The 20,561-nt window shown below is 43.2% G+C and overlaps 1 protein-coding gene across 9 annotated transcripts in view; it reads left to right on the top strand.

The window, feature by feature from the left end:
- Positions 1-20,561, top strand: part of NCOA2 (nuclear receptor coactivator 2) — a 290,814-nt gene that overhangs the window by 265,891 nt on the left and 4,362 nt on the right. For all 9 annotated transcript variants that reach the window (XM_049633288.1, XM_049633287.1, XM_049633295.1 and 6 more), the window contains 7 exons: positions 3,802-3,967; positions 6,627-6,905; positions 7,632-7,709; positions 9,344-9,578; positions 11,148-11,325; positions 12,045-12,243; positions 15,175-15,264. In XM_049633288.1, the coding sequence (XP_049489245.1) occupies positions 3,802-3,967; positions 6,627-6,905; positions 7,632-7,709; positions 9,344-9,578; positions 11,148-11,325; positions 12,045-12,243; positions 15,175-15,264 (1,225 nt within the window). The remainder of the gene's footprint in view (positions 1-3,801; positions 3,968-6,626; positions 6,906-7,631; positions 7,710-9,343; positions 9,579-11,147; positions 11,326-12,044; positions 12,244-15,174; positions 15,265-20,561) is intronic.

The following is a 20,561-nucleotide window of genomic DNA, read 5'->3' on the forward strand; positions in this document are numbered from 1 at the left end:
GATGTTTAAAATATAGCCAGGGCTCCCTGGGTGGCTCAGTCAGTTGAACATCCAACTCCTGATTTCGGCTTAGGTCATGATCTCACAGTTTGTGGGATCGAGTGACAGCTCTGTGCTGTCAGTGCAGATATATTGACATACTTATCAAATATGCTTTGATATATTTATCAAAATAACTAAAATAAAATATAGCCCCAAACTTACAAAGGATTTTTTGAAGATTTCTGTTGGATTTATAAAAGTGGCTTTCTCTTCAAATACAGTAGCTGCCCTCCATGAAAAACTTGCTTTCACATTAAGTTCAAAATCTGAGTTAATTTGGTTTTCTTTTGTTTGAAATGCATCTAAATAAAGTTTCTTTTGTTGTCTATTTCTTATGTAGTAGCTGCTACTTTTCTGCAGAATTTTGAAAATAACGTGAAAAGTGATGATAATGGTCATGGTTTCTCAAACAAGAGCTCAGAATTGACCTTATTCCCCTTTAAAAAAAAAAAAATGTTTATTCTGAGAGAGAGATTGTGTGTGCATGCATGGGCGGAGGAGGGGCAGAGAGGGAGGGAGAGAGAGAATCCCAAGCAGGCTCTGTGCTATCAGCATGAGCCCAGTACCAGGCTGAATCCCAGGATCTAAGCCAAAATCAAGAGTTGGACGCTCAACCTACTGAGCCACCCAGGCGCCCTTATTCCCCATTTTGTCTCCATCCTTACTGTTTTTTGGTAGTTCATAAAGTGTACATTTCAAGAAATGAGGTTTCTTTTGATGATAGCTTTATCTTCTGCTAGTTTGTTACTTAATCATTTCGCATCAGCCCATGGCCTGCGTGTGTTCTTTCCTTTATTCCTCTGAATTTCGTCCTTGTCTTGTCTAGATTGTGACTCTATTTGTAATTGCCCAAAATGCAGGAGAATAAGTTCTTCATTGTGTTGGTGGACATTTATAAAGTTGGGATTGGAAGTCTGGATTGGTATTTTTTCCATAAGCCAATCATATTATTACATCTCTAAGGGAAGTGATATAACTCATGGTATACCCAAATTTATCATATCAACCACAATGCAATGTATCTTTCTGATTATAAGATACGATATCCTGGCTAGATCAGGAGCCCTTTATTTTCATCAACTGGAAACTTACTGAGCCTATGCAGTTTCAAGAACTGGGCCAACAAAGAGACTTAAGATCTCCTCACTTGGTACAGTCTAAAGTTGATATTTTAACATCAATACCAATATCGATTTTAAGTGAAAAGAAAGGACGAAGCATGGAATGACAAGTGTTGGCCTTATAGCGGCATAGATGGCATCTTTTGGAAAAGGATCAATTGCCCAGGGTGGCTGGGGCTCACGGGGAAATTGTGGACATTGAGTTTGTAGAGACTAGGCTTTACCAAAGTGTGTGCGTCCTTAAATTCCACCACCACCACCTGTCCAGGGACTTAGACATTTTCCTGGAGAGCTAAAATAAGAATTTTTGAGTCATCCCAGCAAAATTTGTTTTGGAAAAGGAACCTAACAGCATTGTCTGAGGAGAACAGGAGAGAGGCTATAAGCAGGGAATTATTTTGAGAGTCCTCAGCCTGAGCTGACAAGGAAGAGCCCTGACCAAAGTAGGAAAGCTGGAGGTACTGTTGGACGTTTCAGTCTGTGTTATGTATTGCTTTGAGGTTTGTTTTTTTTTTTAATCAAGAAAAACATGTAACAAAAATGGGTTCTTTTATTATGTTGGAAATTGTTTTTTTAATTTAAGCTTTGGATGTATCTTTCCTACGGTGGAGTTGTCTTGCAGAGGGTGACCGTTCCTCCCTTTCCTTTTGACGCTGGGTTTCAGTCCAATGCAAGACTGGGGGGTGTGGGTTCAGGAGGAACCCGGCAGCCTTCCTAGATTTAAGAGAGTAGATTTCACCTTAGCCTGTCAGCAGTGGGGATCTAGAGGGGTCTGGGTGGGGAGGTCGTGTTTGGTGTGGGAATGAAGCTTCCGAAGAAACAGAAGTTGAAATTAGGGAATAAGGCAGACCAAGAAAATACTTTAATGCATTTAACTAGCTACCATCTTTGGGGAATGAGGTCCCAGGTATAAGTGATTTGGTAAACACACAACATCCACTCTTGGCTGACTCGACCTCTTTTCATGAAACTTACCACATCCAAATGTTGGTCACTCCTCTGCAGAATTTCCTCCTCTCTTTGCTTCTGTGATAATGCGGTTCTATTGTTTTTCTCCTCCTTGTTGCTGCTTTTCTACACTGCACCTTCCTCCCACTCCTTAAGTGTAAGAGCAGCAGACTGATCTGATCGCATTTGTGTTTAAAAACTTAAATTCCGGGAGAGCATGGATGCCAGAGAAGCAGGAAGGGCAGTAGGGAGACTTTTCCAGGAAACGATGTCTTACTGAGGAGCAAGGCAATGATGAGAAGAGGCAGGTTAGAAAAGGCCCCCCAAAAACCAGAGCATGAGTCTCAGAGCGTTAGCTACCTTTAGCAAGGCAGGACCATTTGAGTGGAACCGGGTGGCCGCACAGCGCACGCGCTCGGCCTGTGGTAGTAGCCCGCGGCAAGGGAGGCTCGGGGATGCAGGCTTAGAGCCAGGAAGGGCAGGTGAGCAGTGTCATGAAGGGCGCATTCAATTAGGTGATTTCCATTACAAGTTACTGGGGATAAATGGAGAGTATAAATTGTTCTTTAATGCACTGATTATAAATGTTGGAAATCAATTGTTGGCTTTCATAGTCAGCATTTCAGGATCCTAGGCCAAAGTGGCATGCCAAGCTGTCTTTAGAAAACATGGCATATTAAATTGGGTTAGATAAATAACTTCATCCCTTGATGGATCTATTCACACTTGCTTAAGAATGAACTTACTTACTTGTAAACTTTTCTTTTCTCCAAAACATCATATGGTAACTCTAAGAGTACTAATTAGACCATTTTGGCAAAATACAAGTATCATTTTCCCTTTCGATACTGAAGTAACTCAGAAACTTTTCAAACCCCCACCACGAACAACTTGTCGTTTAATTTAAATTTTAGTTTTATGTACCATGAGTTTGGAGTTTAGTGTTACAATTATATCACCTATGACCTTTTATAATAATGTATAATGTGCACATTCATGATCTACTTTTGTTGACTCAGAAAGGCCAAGAGCCGCACTTCCTGGGGGCCTTAATGAATATGTTTGCAAGGCCTGCTTATGCATGACTAAGAAGTTTCCTATTAGGCCGACCAGAGTTAGTCTAGCGACAGCTGAATTCAAAAAACTTAATGCAGCTTTTCTTCTTATAGGTCTCTAGTCTCTCCCAGGTGAGTCATCACAGCCACTTATGAAATAAGACTGTTTAAATGAAATTTGTCTTTCCTACCAAAGTTCAGAAAAATCCTTTGATTACTTCAGGGCAAAGTGAATACATACATATGCTTGAGAAATCCGTGTAGATTTGTGGAAATGCAACGATCAGGAGGGCCCTGGCAGCACGCGCGTCTGTGTAGGAATCACGGCTTGGCAGTGTCTGCTTGTGCGATCTCCCCGACATGTGGGTTAACCCCTCTGAGCCTCAGCTTTGCCAGCTTTAAAGTGGGGGCAGGCAAAACGAAAACCATACACTAGATGCCTCGATTGGCACTGAGTAGAGTGTGTCTGTCACTGTGACTTGTCATTTTGTTCTGTTCTGGCTGGTAGAGCGTTGTATTACACAGACCCAGAAGTCAGTGGTTGATTTTGGTCACCTTTCGTCCCTAAGGGAAGAAAGCGTTCTCTGACCAGCTGGCTTTTCCAGGGGCCCACGGTGAAGTTTGTGTCTTCACAGGCAGCCATTCGGCAGCTCTCCGGACGACCTGCTGTGCCCACATCCTGCAGCAGAGTCGCCCAGTGATGAAGGCGCTCTCCTGGACCAGCTCTATTTAGCCTTGCGGAATTTCGATGGCCTGGAGGAGATTGACCGAGCCCTCGGAATACCCGAACTGGTCAGCCAGGTGCGCACGGGCTGGGGGTGGGGGGGTGGGGTGGGGGGTTGCTGAGCTCTCTCAAGGGCACGGACTCGTCCGTTTTCTTTGGTTCACAGATGCTCTGCGGTCTGCTTCTTAGGGCACTTCTTTACCTCCTAACAAGCTGGCTCTGTTTTCTTTCTTGCCCTCCTTGTTACCCCCACGTAAACGTTTGCCCAAGGATGGAGAACACTGAAAATGAGCTTTCATTAAATTTAGGCTATTGAGCTGAAAGGCAGAAAGTCAAGGCCAGCTCACCTAATGACGTAGAGGGACACACAAGGAGCAGAGAACAGAGAAGTCTAGAACAAAACACTGCCGCCCCAATGACCTAGAAAGAACCCTTTCAGCTAAAAACCCAGTTGGCATCCACGATGATCATATTCATCTTTACATTTGTGGGCTGGTGAGAAGAAGCCAGTGTGCTAAAAGAATACTTCGCACACAAGCTAGCAGAAGTCATTTTAGAGGTAGCTAGAGCTCATTAACCATTTTGACCTTTGTGTGGGTTGAGCCCATAATAATTTGGGGGGATATTTAAACGTAAATGGGAATACAAGAAAGTGCTTCTTAAGCTTCCTCCTTCTGATAGTTTGTTAAAGCAATTCTCTAAAGTATTGCTACTTTATAGCAATAATATAATAAACAGCCTAAACATAATCTCGAATGTGGTAACAGTATTTTCTGTGTCTGGCTACCCAGCTAAATTTGTGGGAAGCAGGCAAGGAAGCAGGCATCCTGGTTTACTTTATAAAGAGGAACAACAAATCTAAACAAAATCTAACCAAAAGCTATCACAGTCTCAGTACTGTCTTCCTCTTTTCTCATCATCTTTATTTCTTACTGCTAAACAGTAGCTTTCAGCGTCCAGTATACTCTTAGACACATGACGTGTCAGGAGGATGTCAGAAAGGTGATGCAAAGTCATTGGAGGCTTCTCTAAAGCTTAGAAATCATACTGTCATAATTCCCACAGTTCAGCAGACAGAAGTGGGAGTTAAGACTTGTCGATTCATATCAAGAACAGCAGAATGGGAAGAAATGACTCGAGAGGCTACATGATATAATGTGAAATAAATCGAGAAAGGAGAATGGAATTTAAATATTTCCTGTGTGGCTAGTTTGCTTTTGCTTTAAGTGGTAGCTAGAAGTCAGCACTCAGTATTGTTCTCGAGTTTTGTCCAAGTGACTTTTTTTTTTTTAAATGTGGTTATTGGGATTGTTTGTAGCATCGTTTTTATCAAAACTGGTGTCCTTTTATCATTTAATATTTTTAGTCCCCTTCATTTTTTCATTCATTTGTATTCTGTTTTGTCTCATCAAGTCCATTGTCAGTATAATGTCATCCTATTAAACTGAATTATAGAAACATTTTTCGGTGGATTTGGGAGATGGAGAGTACAAATAGACTTTATTTGTGCACATGAGAGTTGTGTGTCTTCTTTAAAAAGTGGAAATTATTTCATTTCTTCTCTGTTGAAGATGGGCAGGTATTTAAAGTTCTAAGATAGTTTCGTGAGTGTAGTTATTCAATTCAATAATGAGTTCAGTAATTCAGTCATCAATGGTGTCCCCTGGGGAGGCTCCATCCACATACTTAAAACTGTGCTGGAGAGGGCAGTGGGCCAGGGTCTCGTGGGTGGACCTCAGGACCGCCCTGACGTGAGCCAAGGATCATGGCCAGCACCAGGCCCCTGCTCTAACTTGGGTAGACTGGTTGGAGGAAGGCCTAGGACATGACCATGTTAGAGAAAGCCTTAAGAGACATTTTTGCTCTTGAGTCCTTCCCTCCTTATATCAGAAGGGTTGTAGCAATTACCCCTAGAAGTAGAAGGGAGAGGAGAATAGAATTAGCAAGTATGTGTTTCCACCCTAAACACAGACACCTAGGGCCACTTGGGGGTGAGGTGTTCCCCCTTGGAGAAGTTGTAGATTTTCTATACCTGCTTCATTCTGACCCAGATAGATCAGGTAACCATAAGAAGTCAAGGACGACAAACACAGCAAATGTGTCCAGTAGCTCATAAGATGGTGGCAAACTGTAGGAAGTTCCGGCAGCACAGAAGGCAGTTAAATAAAGGCAGTGTGTCGCACTGCTGAGGAGCTCAGGTGCTAAATCACAGACTGGATTGGAACCCACTACTGAACCAGCCAGAAAGGCTTATCGCAACTTCCTCCATGTCTCCAGATCTCACTTTTTTCATCTGCAAAATGGGAACAGTGCCCCAACACTGCCGACCCCAGTGAGGTACCAGGGTGGTCGTCTGACTAAAATGATTGCTTCAAGTATGAAGAATCAGTGAAAAGACTTAACGCTTCCAGCGGACATTTCCATTTTACAGTCCGGGTCAGTCTCTGATGGGGAAGTGAGGAGGCAGTGTCCCATAGTCCTGGCCTAGTTCTCCTTCCCTTGGAAGAAGGGTTGATGGGGGTCAGGCCTGACCCTGCTTCTCTCCTCACATAAGTGCACCCGTTGAACAAAGATATTTTCTAGGAAGAAAAGTGGAGTCGCGCTAGGTACCTTTGTATAGTAAGTACAGTGTGAAAAGCTTCAAGTATATGACAGTGAGAGAAAATCACCTTGTATCGGCTCTGCTGTTTAGAGCGGTTGTATTCATTTGTTTGTTATCTGGGGCTGTCTCTTCAGAGCCAAGCAGTCGATCCGGAACAGTTCTCCAGTCAGGAATCCAACATCATGCTGGAGCAGAAGACCCCGGTTTTCCCACAGCAGTATGCATCTCAGGCCCAGATGGCCCAGGGAAGCTATAACCCCATGCAGGATCCCAACTTCCATACCATGGGACAGCGGCCCAGCTACGCCACACTCCGCATGCAGCCCAGACCCGGCCTCAGGCCCACAGGCCTGGTGCAGAACCAGCCAAACCAGCTGCGACTCCAGCTGCAGCATCGCCTCCAGGCACAGCAGGTGTGCTCTTCGTGGGCGTCTGGAGAGGCGGCCAGGGCGCGGGGGCGTGGGCAGCTTGAGGCGAGAGGGCGGCGTAACAGTCGTGTCCTCGGGGAGGGCGGAAAGCTCATCCCGTCCCTTCCAAGATGACCCTACAGCTCGTGCTCTGTTCTACTTACTGATTTCCCTTCTGTCTCGTCCACTAACTCCACTCTAGCACAGGGGAGCTGTCCTGTTGCCCAGCAGGACAACGGTCTGGCCTTGAGGTCTAGAGCTAACGGTCTAGCCTTGAGCTCTCTGAGCCTCAGTTTTCCTGTCTATAAAACGGGGCTGCTGTATGGTGCAGGGCAACGTGCATATGAGTTAAAGGTGGTTTCTAGCTCAGTGTGAGCACTCAGGACAACAGTAGCTCCTTTCCTCAGTCCTGTCTCGTGACAGAAATCGTCACTGTTAGCTGAGTGGTGGCAGAGCAGTGCTGCCTTCTGAGTGCCTAGTTAGCTCAAGAAAATGTGTTCTCGGGAAACAAGCCTAGACAGGTTTCTGTAAACAGTCCACAACGTTTTCTCAGTTATAAGCAATGCGAAACCTCACTGATAATTAGCTTTGTAAAAGAATTCAGCTGCAAACCACGTGGTTTCAGCATCTAACGCATACAGATGTTACACTGGGGAGGGCGATTTCTCAAGAGAGATGATTTAAAATATACTGTGTAAAAAATGTATTGATTCTTCTGTCTGTTGCATTTAGAATCGCCAGCCACTTATGAATCAAATCAGCAATGTTTCAAATGTGAACTTGACCCTGAGGCCTGGAGTACCAACACAGGTAAGGAGCAGACCAGCAGTCAGATTTCATGGGATGTTGAGTTTCTCTGTCATTTTTTCCTTGTCAGTATCCCAGGCAAAGTTACTTACAAGGTCATATGACCCAGATCAGCACCATGGATCTGTTAGGTCATTCAGATGTCCATCTAGCCTGTCACTTCTGTAGTTCCATTTTTACTGCCAGGTACAGTCAGTTCTTGTCATTCACTTGTGTTGTGTTCTATGAAGTTACAGCAAACACTGAATTAGCGACTAGTGAACCATTGCTCCCAGGAGACATACAGGGTTAGGGTCCTGCCAGCCTCTGGTGCCAGCATGGTCATCAGTCTATCAGTACATAACCTTGTTTCACATGTGCTTCAATTTGAAGAAATCTTATTTAATAGATATTGTCGATTTGTTACCTTGAACTCAGAGACACCAGCGCTGTGACTCTTGCCTGAATGAAGCTCACCCCACACGTGCCTTCTCCATAAGGTACATCGCAGCCTCTTGCATTTACGAACACTAGACAGCTCTTTAGCACTACTCTTAGGAACCACCGTCAAGAGCAAAATCACCTGGGAAAAGCACACCAGAGTGAAAAACGTGGAACTAAATAGTCCACAAAAAGGACGCTTACAGTATGAGAGCTGAAACAAGAAGGCAGATTGTCACCTTGTTTCAGCCTTAGGTGGGAATAATGTGCACCTTGGGCATCTCAAATTCTTTTGCACATGTCCATAGACGTTGACAGTGCTGTGAATATAGAGTTGGGGGTTACAAATAAATTTTAGCAAGTAGGTAAGTTCACAAATACGGAATCCAGGAGTAATGAGGATTGACTCTGTACTGCTAGGACCCCATAAACAGCCTTTTACCTCTTCTGGGTGGCAGGCACTGACATCCTTCCCCGCATCCATCTGTCTTTTCCTCTTCAGTCTGCCCTGGCCTCCTTGCATGTTCCTATCACCCTCGCTCTCCCTACACTCCCTCCCCTCTCCCTGCCTCTGTTCAGCCTTTTCTGAAGCACTTCAAACCACATTTCAGCACAAATGATCTGGTTTCCCTTTAGATTTGAATGCCATCTTCAAGGTTTCTGTGACATTCATCTTACAGCTAGGACTGGTATTATTATGAGGTCCTTTAGTTAACTGTGTTCTCTCACAGTGAGTTCCAAGTTAATCCATAGTAACATTGAAGTTACCCATGTCAGTCATTGCAAGGTTTCAGAAAAATCATCATCTCTGTAGAACTTAGAAGCCCACATTCTCACCCACCTACTGTTCGACTCTAAAATGTTCTCTCCACATGGCGTCTGGGTGGCTCGTTCGGTTGAGCGTCCAACTCTTGATTTTGACTCAGGTCATGATCTCAGGGTTCGTGAGATCGAGCCCCATCTTGGGCTCTGCGCTGCACTTGGAACCTGCTCAGGATTCTCTCTCCCCCCTTCTCCCCAACTTGCACTCCTTCTCTCTCTCTGTCTCTCTCTAAAATAAAAAATAAAATGTTCTTTCCGTGTAATTTTATTTCCCAAATGATTTTGCATGTGACAGTACCATTTGTTGTCTTATTTCTAATATACAGTTTGTTTCTCAATCTGTGTCTTCCCCCAATGTTCCCCTCTGTGCATTCCCCACTTCACCCCCATTTTAGGCACCTATTAATGCACAGATGCTGGCCCAAAGACAAAGGGAAATCCTGAACCAGCATCTTCGACAGAGACAAATGCATCAGCAACAGCAAGTTCAGCAGCGAACACTGATGATGAGAGGACAAGGGCTGAACATGACATCGAGCATGGTGGCTCCTGGTGGTTTACCAGCAACTCTGAGCAACCCCCGGATCCCCCAGGCAAATGCACAGCAGTTTCCATTTCCTCCAAACTACGGTACTGGACTTACATCCCCACCACCTTTCACCAGCCCTTTCTCCCCAGTGTCCCCTGCTCTTGGGTCTCAGCTCCTCTCTCACAGCTCTTTGCATGGCTCCCAGATGAGTCTGGCTACCCAGGGAGTGATAGGCAACCTGGGAGGACAGCTGGGGCCTGTCAGGAGTCCCCAGGTCCAGCACAGTGCCTTCCAGTCTCCCCGCTCAGGTACCACCTTTTCTCTGAGTGCAGGTCTTACTTTAAGAGTGACCGAAGTAAGTGTGTGTGAGTGTGTGTGGATGTGTGTGTTTCTGTCAGTGTCTGTAAACACGGGTGCATGTGTATATATTTACTTTTTAAGACCTCTGAGTCTGACTCAAACAAATCAATAAATACATACAAAATGTTGAAAGACCTACAAAAATTCAAGCATTACACATTCTCCAATTTTTGAAAAAAAAGATGATACCAAATCTTCAATGAATAGATAATTCCTGAGAAGTGTTATATAGAAGCCCCAGTGGAAGGCCCTTTGTTTTCTTCATATTGATTTGTTGTTCAGCGTCAGTCTTAAGAGACAGATGTGTAATGTCATAAATATTCATATTTGTGTGCATGTCATGTTCAATTAATAGTTGAATTATTGATAAAAGTTAAGTGCTTACATTAACATTAATATTCCAAATGATTTTCCCTGTCTTTTGCCAGAGTTATCTACAAATAACTATCAAGCCTCTGTAGTGCTTAAATTCATGTCTCCTGTTTCTTTAAAGAACCAAATAATGTGCGGGTTTTTCTGTGTGATCATAAACTTTTCTTTCTCAGCTAACCTAAGCATTAATTAACTACGTACATTACACACATCTAGGCAAAAAACGCATTTTCCTTTACGTCCTCCTTGAAAGTTTCTAAGTTGCCGCCTTTGTTTCTAAGCTCCTTTCCTGTTTCCTTTTTGATGACTTCAGAAAGTGTTCTAAAAGTTCCTTCTCTCCTTTTAGTGTAAATGCCATTTGCTTCTAAACTGAACAAGAAGCTTACATTGAATTTTTCTATGTATTCTTGCTCATTAGATAGCACTGAAATACCGCAGAGCCCTTTACAGACAGAATCCTTTGTGATGCAGTTACTTATTTTTAAAAATGCATGGATCTCCTTGTAGAATGACTTGATTCAATAAAAAAAGTATTCAAATGTGTTAACTTTTCCTATATAGCTGAACTTCAATCTGATTTAAAGTTTAAACAGTCCAATTGTAGTGATACATAAAAATTTGAAGACTGTTTCAGGTAAAAGAGAAATACACATGTTTGACCAATTCTTGATTTAGAGAGGGAATAAGGGGAAGGAACAGTATTTTCTCTATCTCTAGACAAGGTAACTACCTTAGAGAATCAACATTTGGAAATTTTTTTCTTCATGCTTTTTATCCCAGTTTGGAACCTTTTTTAAATGTATGTGGTTAACCAGCACATGATCAGGTATTTGAAAGTAATTTTCTATGTGTATGTAATTTGAATGTTCTCTTTTCTTCCCCCCAATCTCTACGATAAAACTAACAGTCTCCTTTGGATTTCTGTTTTGTTTTTTAAGGAATAAGTCAGCAACCTGATCCAGGCTTTACTGGGGCCACAACACCCCAGAGCCCTCTGATGTCACCCAGAATGGCACATACCCAGAGCCCCATGATGCAGCAGTCTCAGGCTAATCCAGCCTACCAGGCCTCCTCTGACATGAATGGGTGGGCACAAGGGAATATGGGTGGAAATAGGTATGCCATGTTTCTGTGTCTTTTTAAATAAGTGATCACCAGGGAATTTTTCTGTAGACTGCCTGTCTCTTTTCTGTATTTTTTTCTCTTTTTTTTTTTTTTTTTTTTTTTTTATTGAGTAAGCTCTATGTTCAACAATGGGACTTGAACTCATGACCCTGAGATCAAGAGTCACATGTTCTACTGACTGAGCCTGCCAGGTGCCCCATCTTTTCTGTATATTTCTTAATTTTTTTTCTCAAGCAAGCAATATCAAGTAAACTACGAAGTAGGAAAGTTACTAAGTAGGCAGAAGTTACCAGAATACAAAAATTTAGCATATCTCTTCCTTGGGAGTAAAAGGAACTCCCCTGAGAAGGTACCACCCCACCAGTTTAAGACCGAAACTGCTATGGAAGGCAGTGCTCTAGAAGGCATCCTTTATCAGTACATGTAGTAAAAGCAAACAAATAAAAAGCTTGTTCGGTGCAGATAGGAAAGAGAAAGATACACCTCTAGACCTTCACAGTGATGTTAGGAGAGGAGTGTGGTCGCCCCTGCAGCCTCATTGAGCACTTCCTCCACCATCTCTGACCTCACCCCTGCTGGCTGTCCCACCCTGGGGTCTTTCAGCCTATACTTACTCATCCTCAAGTAAATACGTGAGAAACAAGTGCTCAAAACTCCCCACCTTTTTGCCCTACAACTCTTGACATTTTAATCTTTTCCTTATGTTCTAGCATGTTTTCACAACAGTCCCCACCACACTTTGGGCAACAAGCAAACACCAGCATGTACAATAACAATATGAACATCAATGTATCCATGGCGACCAACACAGGCGGGATGAGCAACATGAACCAGATGACAGGACAGATCAGCATGACCTCAGTGACCTCCGTGCCTACGTCGGGGCTGTCCTCCATGGGTCCCGAGCAGGTGAGCATCCTGAGGAGCAGCCCATTGTCTTCTGATAACTTTTTGTCTCTTTCCGCATTCAGCGTGTCTTTCCATGTACTTAACATCTGCCATCAACTCCCACATGTATTTTGATCAGTGTTTTCTCCCCTTACTTTCACCTGTGTTAGTGCCACTAACAGAAATACTTGTTAATGACAAACTAAACATGAAAGGATTCCTGACTGCTCAAGGATCTTTTAAAATATTTCTTAACTGTCTTGTCATTTAAGTATTTTCTTATTTGAGGAACTTAGCAATATCTAAAATGAATCTCTAAAAATGGAATGGTAAATGTACTTCTTAAATAGCTTTATTTTGGATTTATAGTTTAAGAACTGATTTTCTTGTGAATGAAAAACCAGACGAATCGCAAAGGCCAAACTAACTGCTTGCCATCCAATTAGCTGTATTTCCACCACCACCTCCCATCCCACACCCTCCCGCCGCCCCCGGCCAGTTAGCTTTAAAGGATACTTCACTCGTGCAGGGAGACTGACACTGATCATCCAAAAACTATTCTTTATCATCTCTGGGGTGTGAGTGCCATGTTTTTCGGGTCAATTTTTTTTTTAATTTTTTTTTTTTTAATGTTTATTTTTGAGAGGGAGAGACCGAGCACGAGTGGGGGGAAGGGGCAGAGAGAGAGGGAGACAGAATCTGAAGCAGGATCCAGGCTCTGAGCTGTCAGCACAGAGTCTACCCGGGGCCTGAACTCACAAACCCTGAGATCATGACCCAAGCCGATGTCGGAGCCACCCAGGCGCCCCCCTGGTCAGTATTTTTTAAACAATTCTGCTTAAGGCTGTATTTCTGAATAAGACTAGTGATTCTGCTATCCCTGAGTGTACACCAGCTTCACTTGGTGGCAGAGAGACTCAAAGCATTGATATCTCGGGTGGCCAGCCTAGGATTCAGAATCTTGGATTCAGAAATTCAGCATTTATCCACAGATAAAGGTGTCAGTTAAAAATTTTTAAATTGTGTTTACAGAAGAACTTAGTTTAAAGGCCACAAAATGCTTGGCATTCCACTGCCTCAGTAGTTTACGCAAAGTATCAATGTGGCAAAGACCCTGAGTCTTATTTCATCTGTGGAGAAATCGAGGCATGGGCAGGTTAAATGACTTAGTAAGTCACTGACAGGGCCGTGCGTTCAGTCAGATCATAATTGTGAGAGTGGTGAAAGACCGAAGGTTGGATTAGTCTGTTTCATCTGATGTTGGTGCACCACAATTTGTGAGAAAATTTTAGTAAATTTATTTACAGCACCTCTGCTTTATTTTATGAGAAGATGTTAATAAAAATGCAGAGTAGTGCATAAGGAAATTTAAAGCCCTTTGCAGTTCAAGAAAGCTCTGTGTGGGTAATAATAATTCGCCTTTCTGTAGTTGAATTGATGGTGACTAAACCATCAATGGTGGCTTACTTGGGTAAATTAGACATAACTAAAGATAGATTCTTGGGGCACTCGGGTGGCTCAGTCGGTTAAGCATCTGACCCTGGTTTTCAGCTCAGATCATCATCATGATCTCACAGTTTGTGAGTTCAAGCCTGCCCCTGCTTGGGATTCTCTCTCTCTCTCCATCTGTCTTTCAAAAAAAAAAAGAGTTTTATCTTTTCTTTTTTTTTTTTTTAATTTTTTTTTTAACCTTTATTTATTTTTGAGACCGAGAGAGACAGAGCATGAATGGGGGAGGGTCAGAGAGAGGGAGATACAGAATCCAAAACAGGCTCCAGGCTCCGAGCTGTCAGCACAGAGCCCGACGCGGGGCTCGAACTCACGGACCGCGAGATCATGACCTGAGCCAAAGTCGGACGCTTAACTGACTGAGCCACCCAGGCGCCCCGAGTTTTATCTTTTCAATGGAAGAAACGTGGTGTTGATTTTGAATTTTCTACAGAAAGGGCCACTAGTGGCTCCTGATTTGCTTTCTAGGGAGACTGTACAAAGCAAGGGCCACCCAGATGGTCTACTCTACCATGGGTCATCGTCAACCTACCTGGAAGTCATGCCGTTTTATTTTTGAGGGAGGGAGAGAGAGAGCGTGCGTGCGCGCATGTAAATGAGGGAAGGGCAGAGAGAGAGAGAGACAGAGAGACACACAGAATCCGAAGGAGGCTCCAGGCTCAAAGCTATCAGCACAGAGCCTGATGCGGGGCTTGAATTCACGAACCATGAGATCATGACCTGAGCTGAAGTCAGATGCTTAACTGACTGAGCCACCCAGGTGCCCCAAATTGGTACATTTTTAGTAATCCAGATTGCTTTGGCAAAGAAACTTTTACATAGATTTAAACCTTTTGAATATTAGGATTAATTTGGAAACCTAAAAAACACAACTGCAGCGTGTTTCTTCTGATAAAACCAGTCCTGTACAGTATTTGCATTTGTATCTTTACTTTGTAATTTGTGAAAGAATTGTATGAATGCTGATGAGTAATTCACTTAAGAGGCACAAAGTTCAGCACTGTTGGGTACTCAGACTTGCTCTTGCTAATCAATAACTTGCCTAAGTAACAGAGGTATTAGGAGCTTCTCAGATGGCTCCGAAGTCCCAAATATGAGTCACTGGTCTAATTTGAATCATCCGAAAAGGTGAACATGTTAAGGCATGAAAATGTTTCAAGTATGATCGAGACTGTCAAACTTCTATACAAAATGCCAATAAAATTTAATTTTGAAGGCAGTTAGTGTAAGTATTTATTTCCCTGTTCCTCCTAACTCCCCCACCTCCCACCAGATCTATACATGGGAGAGTAGGTCTAGGGATGGGACCGCTTTTACAAAGCCACCTTTCCCCGTAATTCTACTCCTAAGAACAAAGACGAGGAGGAAGGTCGGTTGGTTGTTCCCTACAACACTTTTGGACATCCCACTGAGTGTAGCCACTGTCCTGTCTTGTGCCCTCAGGTTAATGACCCTGCTCTGAGGGGAGGCAACCTTTTCCCAAACCAGCTGCCTGGAATGGATATGATTAAGCAGGAGGGAGACGCATCACGGGTAAGAAACGGCAAAGAAATATGTGAACAGGGTAGTAAGGTGAACATGGATATTTTATAGAGCAAAACTGGCAGACTCACTGTCAGCCAGTAGATTGAAGACAGTTGTAACGCTTGTGATTTTTAAAAATATCTTCTAATTTCATCTGATATTCAATAATTTTTCTGTGAATAATTATTTCTTTAAGCTCATTTTAACTGAGCTGATGGTGGCGTATGAATTAAGAACACTAATTTTGTCCTGGAATGATATTATTATAGCAAAGCCAAAAAAGTAGCAATGTATTAGTCATGTTAAGGCAAACTTTGATTTATTTTTACTTTTTCTGAATCATAATGTTAGATTTTCAGGAGGATAAAGAAGAGCTAACTTACAGTTATTCCCTATCCCTTAATTAAGTCTGTGTTTATTCCTGTTAAGAGTTTGTCTATATTTCACTTTGTTTAAGCAACAGTCTTATATATTATTTGCATATTACCTCCAACCCTTGTTCTAAGAAGAGTGATAGTACCATGTTCAATCAAATCTTGAAAAAGAATAATCCATTCTTGGAACTCAACTGAATTGTGTGTCTAGCAGCTGATATGTTAACAGGAAGGCTCTGTGAGCAGCTTAGCACATAGTAAATGGGCCTGCGGGGCCCTCTCAAGGTAAGGGATACAAGCCTTAGCAATAGATGAGTTTCCTTTTTTTTTTTTAGTGTTGATTTTTGAGAGAGACAGTGTAAGCGGGGGAGGGGCAGAGAGAAAAAGACACAGAATTTGAAGAGGCTCCAGGCTCTGAGCCGTCAGCACAAAGCCCGACGTGGGGCTCGAACTCACAAGCCGTAAGATCATGACCTGAGCTGAAGTCGGACGCTCAACTGACTGAGCCACCCAGGTGCCCCAGGTTGAGTTTATTTTTAAGTTAAAAATTCTCTCTCAATGGAGAAAATAGAGGATCGGTGTTCAGTTTCCTACAGAAAAGTGGATCTTGATTGGTTTTGTTAATACCTAAGTTTAAAAAGGAATAGATGCAGCAGTGCCTGGCTGGGCTCAGTTGGTAGAACATCTAACTCGATTTCTGAGTCATGAATCTGAGCCCCACATTGGGTATAGAGATTACTTTTAAAAAAAATTAAAATGGGGGGTGTGCCTGGGTGGCTCAGTCGGTTGGGCATCCAGCTTCAGCTCAGGTCATGATCTCACAGCCTGTGAGTTCAAGCCCCATGTGGGGCTCTGTGCTGACAGCTCGGAGCCAGGAGCCCGCTTCAGATTCTGTCTCCGTCTCTCTGCCCCTCCGCTGCTCTCACTGTTTCTCTCTCTCTCTCTCTCTCTCTCTCTCTCAAAAATAAAAACATTAAAAAAATTTATTTTAATAAAAAAATAAAAATGGGGCTCCTAGGTGGCTCAGTCGGTTAAGCATCTGACTCTTGGTTGTGGCTTAGGTCATTGATCTCACAATTCGTAGGTTTAAGCCCTGCTTGGGATCTCTCTCTCCCACTCTCTCTGTTTGTCTCAAAATAAATAAACTTTTAAAAAACTTTTAAATTAAGGGGAAAAAAAGGTATAGATCCAGACTTTAAATACACGGTGTGTGAATTTTCTCTTTGTGGTTTTTCTTGTTTAAAGAACCACAGCCACACGTGGTAGAGACGCCCATGGGTAGGAATCCTATAGATGATATATTTACCCAGATGCAGAGCTCATCTAAATAGTTAACGTCGCTATGGTAAGCCAAACGAAAAATAGAATATATTCCATATTGACTGTGTGTGCAGACTCTAAATGTGCCGTTGATTGAAGTTTGAAGCCCCTTAGGGGGGTGGCACCTTTCTCCTGCCAGCCCAGCCTCCCCTACCGCACTGCACCTCTACAGAGTGACCACAATAAATCAGTGATGGCTTATGTGCAAAAAGGTAGAAGCTTAAAACCTGGGATGCACTTCCCAGAGGGATGATGACATTAGTGATAATTAGGCTTCTGCTAAAGGACAGCCCACGTTAACCCAAAAGTGCCAGGGAGCTTAACCTTTCAGCACATCATAGCTCTGTGGGAGGAAAAATGCATTTGGGGGTCAGGACTGCATTTCCCTCCCTGAACCTACCATGACAGGATCTGACCTCCCTTCCTCCACCTTCAGTGTGACTGTGTGCCAGCCTAGGACAGGGACACAAAGCAAGCACCTGGGAGAGCCAGTTTATAGGGCAAGGTGCTCAGATGCCCTGCCTGGCCCAGGCCAGCAGCCCCGTCTTCCACTCCTGTCTCCCGAGAGCCCCCCAGATTGACTTGCCTTATATCCTTCTGCTGCCCTATTACAGAAGACAGACTTGTCTACTATACAGCAGAACACTTGGATGGCCCCTAATCTTTTTGCTAATTCCAGAAAAAAACAACAGGTATGGAGCATTCACTGCAAGCCTGATTATCTGCTGAGAGCTTTATTTAGATTAGTTCATTTAAACCAATCATAACTGTATGGTAGAACTACTGTTTTGAGGGCTTGATGAGTTGCCCAAGATCCTGCAATACCAGGAAGGAAGCTGAGACAAGGCTCACCCCCCATGCATGCATTACTAGCCCCTGTACTCTGCCGCCCACTTTCCAGGGGACATGGAGCTCCTGGGACGTTTCTCTAAAGGTTTTACGAAAGTAACATTGGAGAAGCCCCAGAAGAAACAAATTTGGCTGCCGTTCCCTTCTGGTTTTTTATAGAGCCTGAAGGGCAAAGAAATACACACACTGTGGGACAGACAGTAAAGATTTGGCTACATATTGAAGAGCGTCCTCGGCTTCAGGCATTAGGATACTAAATCTCAGGAGGGGAGAAACCTCTGAAGTGAGGAAAGGGAATGTACCTTTTGGTCTCTAGTATACAGGAACCATACTGGGCCCATCAGAGATATTTAGGCCTCATCAACACTTACGGATGAGGAGATGGAGTCTCAGAGGATGAGGGAATTTATTTGCCCAAGCTCGCACAGCTAGCATGTGGGGGCACATATCACGAAGAGGAAGACCACCGTGAGGAACACCAGAGAGAGGCAGGGGCCTTCAAGCTGGAAGGACTAATCCGCAGAGTGGGGCCTGGGCAAAGTGGAGAGGTAAAGCTGCAGGCAAGGTGGGCCAGTAGAACCACCTTCACGCTCATCTAGGCCCCTGATGGGTGCCGGCTAAACTCAAATGGAAAGATTAGCATCAAGGTCACAAAAGCAACTTTCAGTAAATATAGGATGTTCTCCCTATCAAAAGTACTCTTCAGGATCTCTGGTGAGAACTCTCTCCCTGTAGTCATCTAGCCTGGACCATTTATGCCCCTCCCACTTTCTCTGTTTCTCCCAGACCCCCTCTTGAATCTGGCTTCCCATCTGTACTTTGTTCATGCTGAATATTAAGGCCAGAGGACAGTCTGTCAGACACTCTTGTTTCCTTCAGAAAATAATATGTACAGTATATCCCTTCTGATCCATGAGTACTAACTGGAAATCACTGCACTTGTCACCATTCTACTGATATGTGCAAAGAGAGGGATCCAGTCATCTCTGTCCTCTTGTGTTTCTGTAATGTTCTCTGCTGCTGTTGTGAATCAAGGAACTTTTCAGAATTTATATTGGTAACCTGGTTCTATTTGTTGAGCTAGAAACCAGTGGTTTGGGGCGCCTGGGTGGCTCAATCAGTTGAGTGTCTGACTTCAGCTTAGGTCATGATCTCACGGTTCGTGAGTTCGAGTCCCACGTCAGGCTCTGTGCTGACAGCTCGGAGCCTGGAGCCCGCTTTGGATTCTGTGTCTCCTCTCTTTCTGTCCGTCTCCTGCTCGTGTTTGCTCACTCGGTCTCTCTCTCTCTCAAAAATAAACATTAAAAAAAGAAAAAAAAGCAGGATATGGAAAGAATCTTTAAAAAAAGAAACCAGTGTTTCATTACTAATCGAATTGGTGTTCCACTTATCTTGAAATGGAGATTAAAATTGTACCTTGCTTTAAGCAGAGCTAGTCTATACAACTGTGGATTCACCAAAATGCTATGTAGAGAGGGGCGGTGATTTTACACAACCAAAAGATTCTTCTTTTTACAAGGACTTCTAGCATGCCTCTATGTTTTACATACGTTTAAACATATCAAAGTTGAGTTTACTGGTCAGCTGCCTGGCTCTTGTATAAAGTATAGCTATAATTACTTGTATTTACTGGTGTTATGGAAATCGATCACTAACTAGGACCACCTTCGAGGCAGTGATAAGGATAGTGGTGATGACATTCACTGAGTGCTTTTTATGTTCCCAGAACTATTTAAATACCTCGTGTACATGATTTTGTTTAGTCCTCACAACAGCCCTAGGAAGTATTAGGGACAGAAAGATTAAGTGACTCTCCACCCCTAAAGTGACACAGCCGGATGCCAAGCCAACCAGTGTTGCTTTAGATATCCATGGCATGCTCAACTTTCTCTTTCAGTACACTGCTCCTGGGTGATAGCTGCTTACTGATAATCCATTCATGTTAAAGAATACTGCCTTCACATTGCTAAGGACATTAATACTTCTCAGTAGAATTTGTTTTTCTAGACTAACTGGAAAATCGAAGGATTTTTTCATACTTTAGAGCTGTGGAGTATTTCCATATGAAATCATGTGACACAAATGGGAAATAAATATATAATTCGGCTTTATATCAAAGAGAACAGTACATTAACTGTTCTTCTCTAAGAGGAAATACAATCAGGGATTCTCCTAAACTAATGTTTTAAGCTTGGGAGAATTATGCTCCAGACCAGGAATGTAATCCCACCTTTGACCACTAGAATTCATGATCTGACAGCAGTTTCCCCCAGTCGGTCTTTGCAGGGTAGTGTGGTGAAATTGATTATTTTGGGCTTAGTCTCTGATCTTACTAGATAATCTTTAATGGCCCTGATGTGCTAGCTATGCCTTCATATCTAAATCCCAGAAACAGTTGTTATGTGTTCTCACAGCACCCAGTATTTCCTCTCACATAATTCGGACCATGTTGGTTATTTGTCTCCCTGGCCCACTTGATGTTTTGATGGCCGTGACCAGAAATACATTGTTTTGGTTATAGCCCCAGCACCTGGCACAGAGTGGATAATTAATATTTGCTACATGGATGAAACCTTTTGGGGGGGGGGGGGTGGAACATAGTCAAAAATATAGTCAATAACCAAAGAAAAGCACTGACAGACATGCACCAACCAGTCAGACACCTCACATGATTCTTGCTCACTACAGCCCTCATTCAAACCATCATGGCACAGCAACCAGAAACTGGTGAGAATATCCGTAGATCCAAAACCCTGGTTTATT

Source organism: Panthera uncia, chromosome F2 (assembly GCF_023721935.1).
Source record: "Panthera uncia isolate 11264 chromosome F2, Puncia_PCG_1.0, whole genome shotgun sequence".
NCBI classification, from domain to species: Eukaryota; Metazoa; Chordata; class Mammalia; order Carnivora; family Felidae; genus Panthera; species Panthera uncia.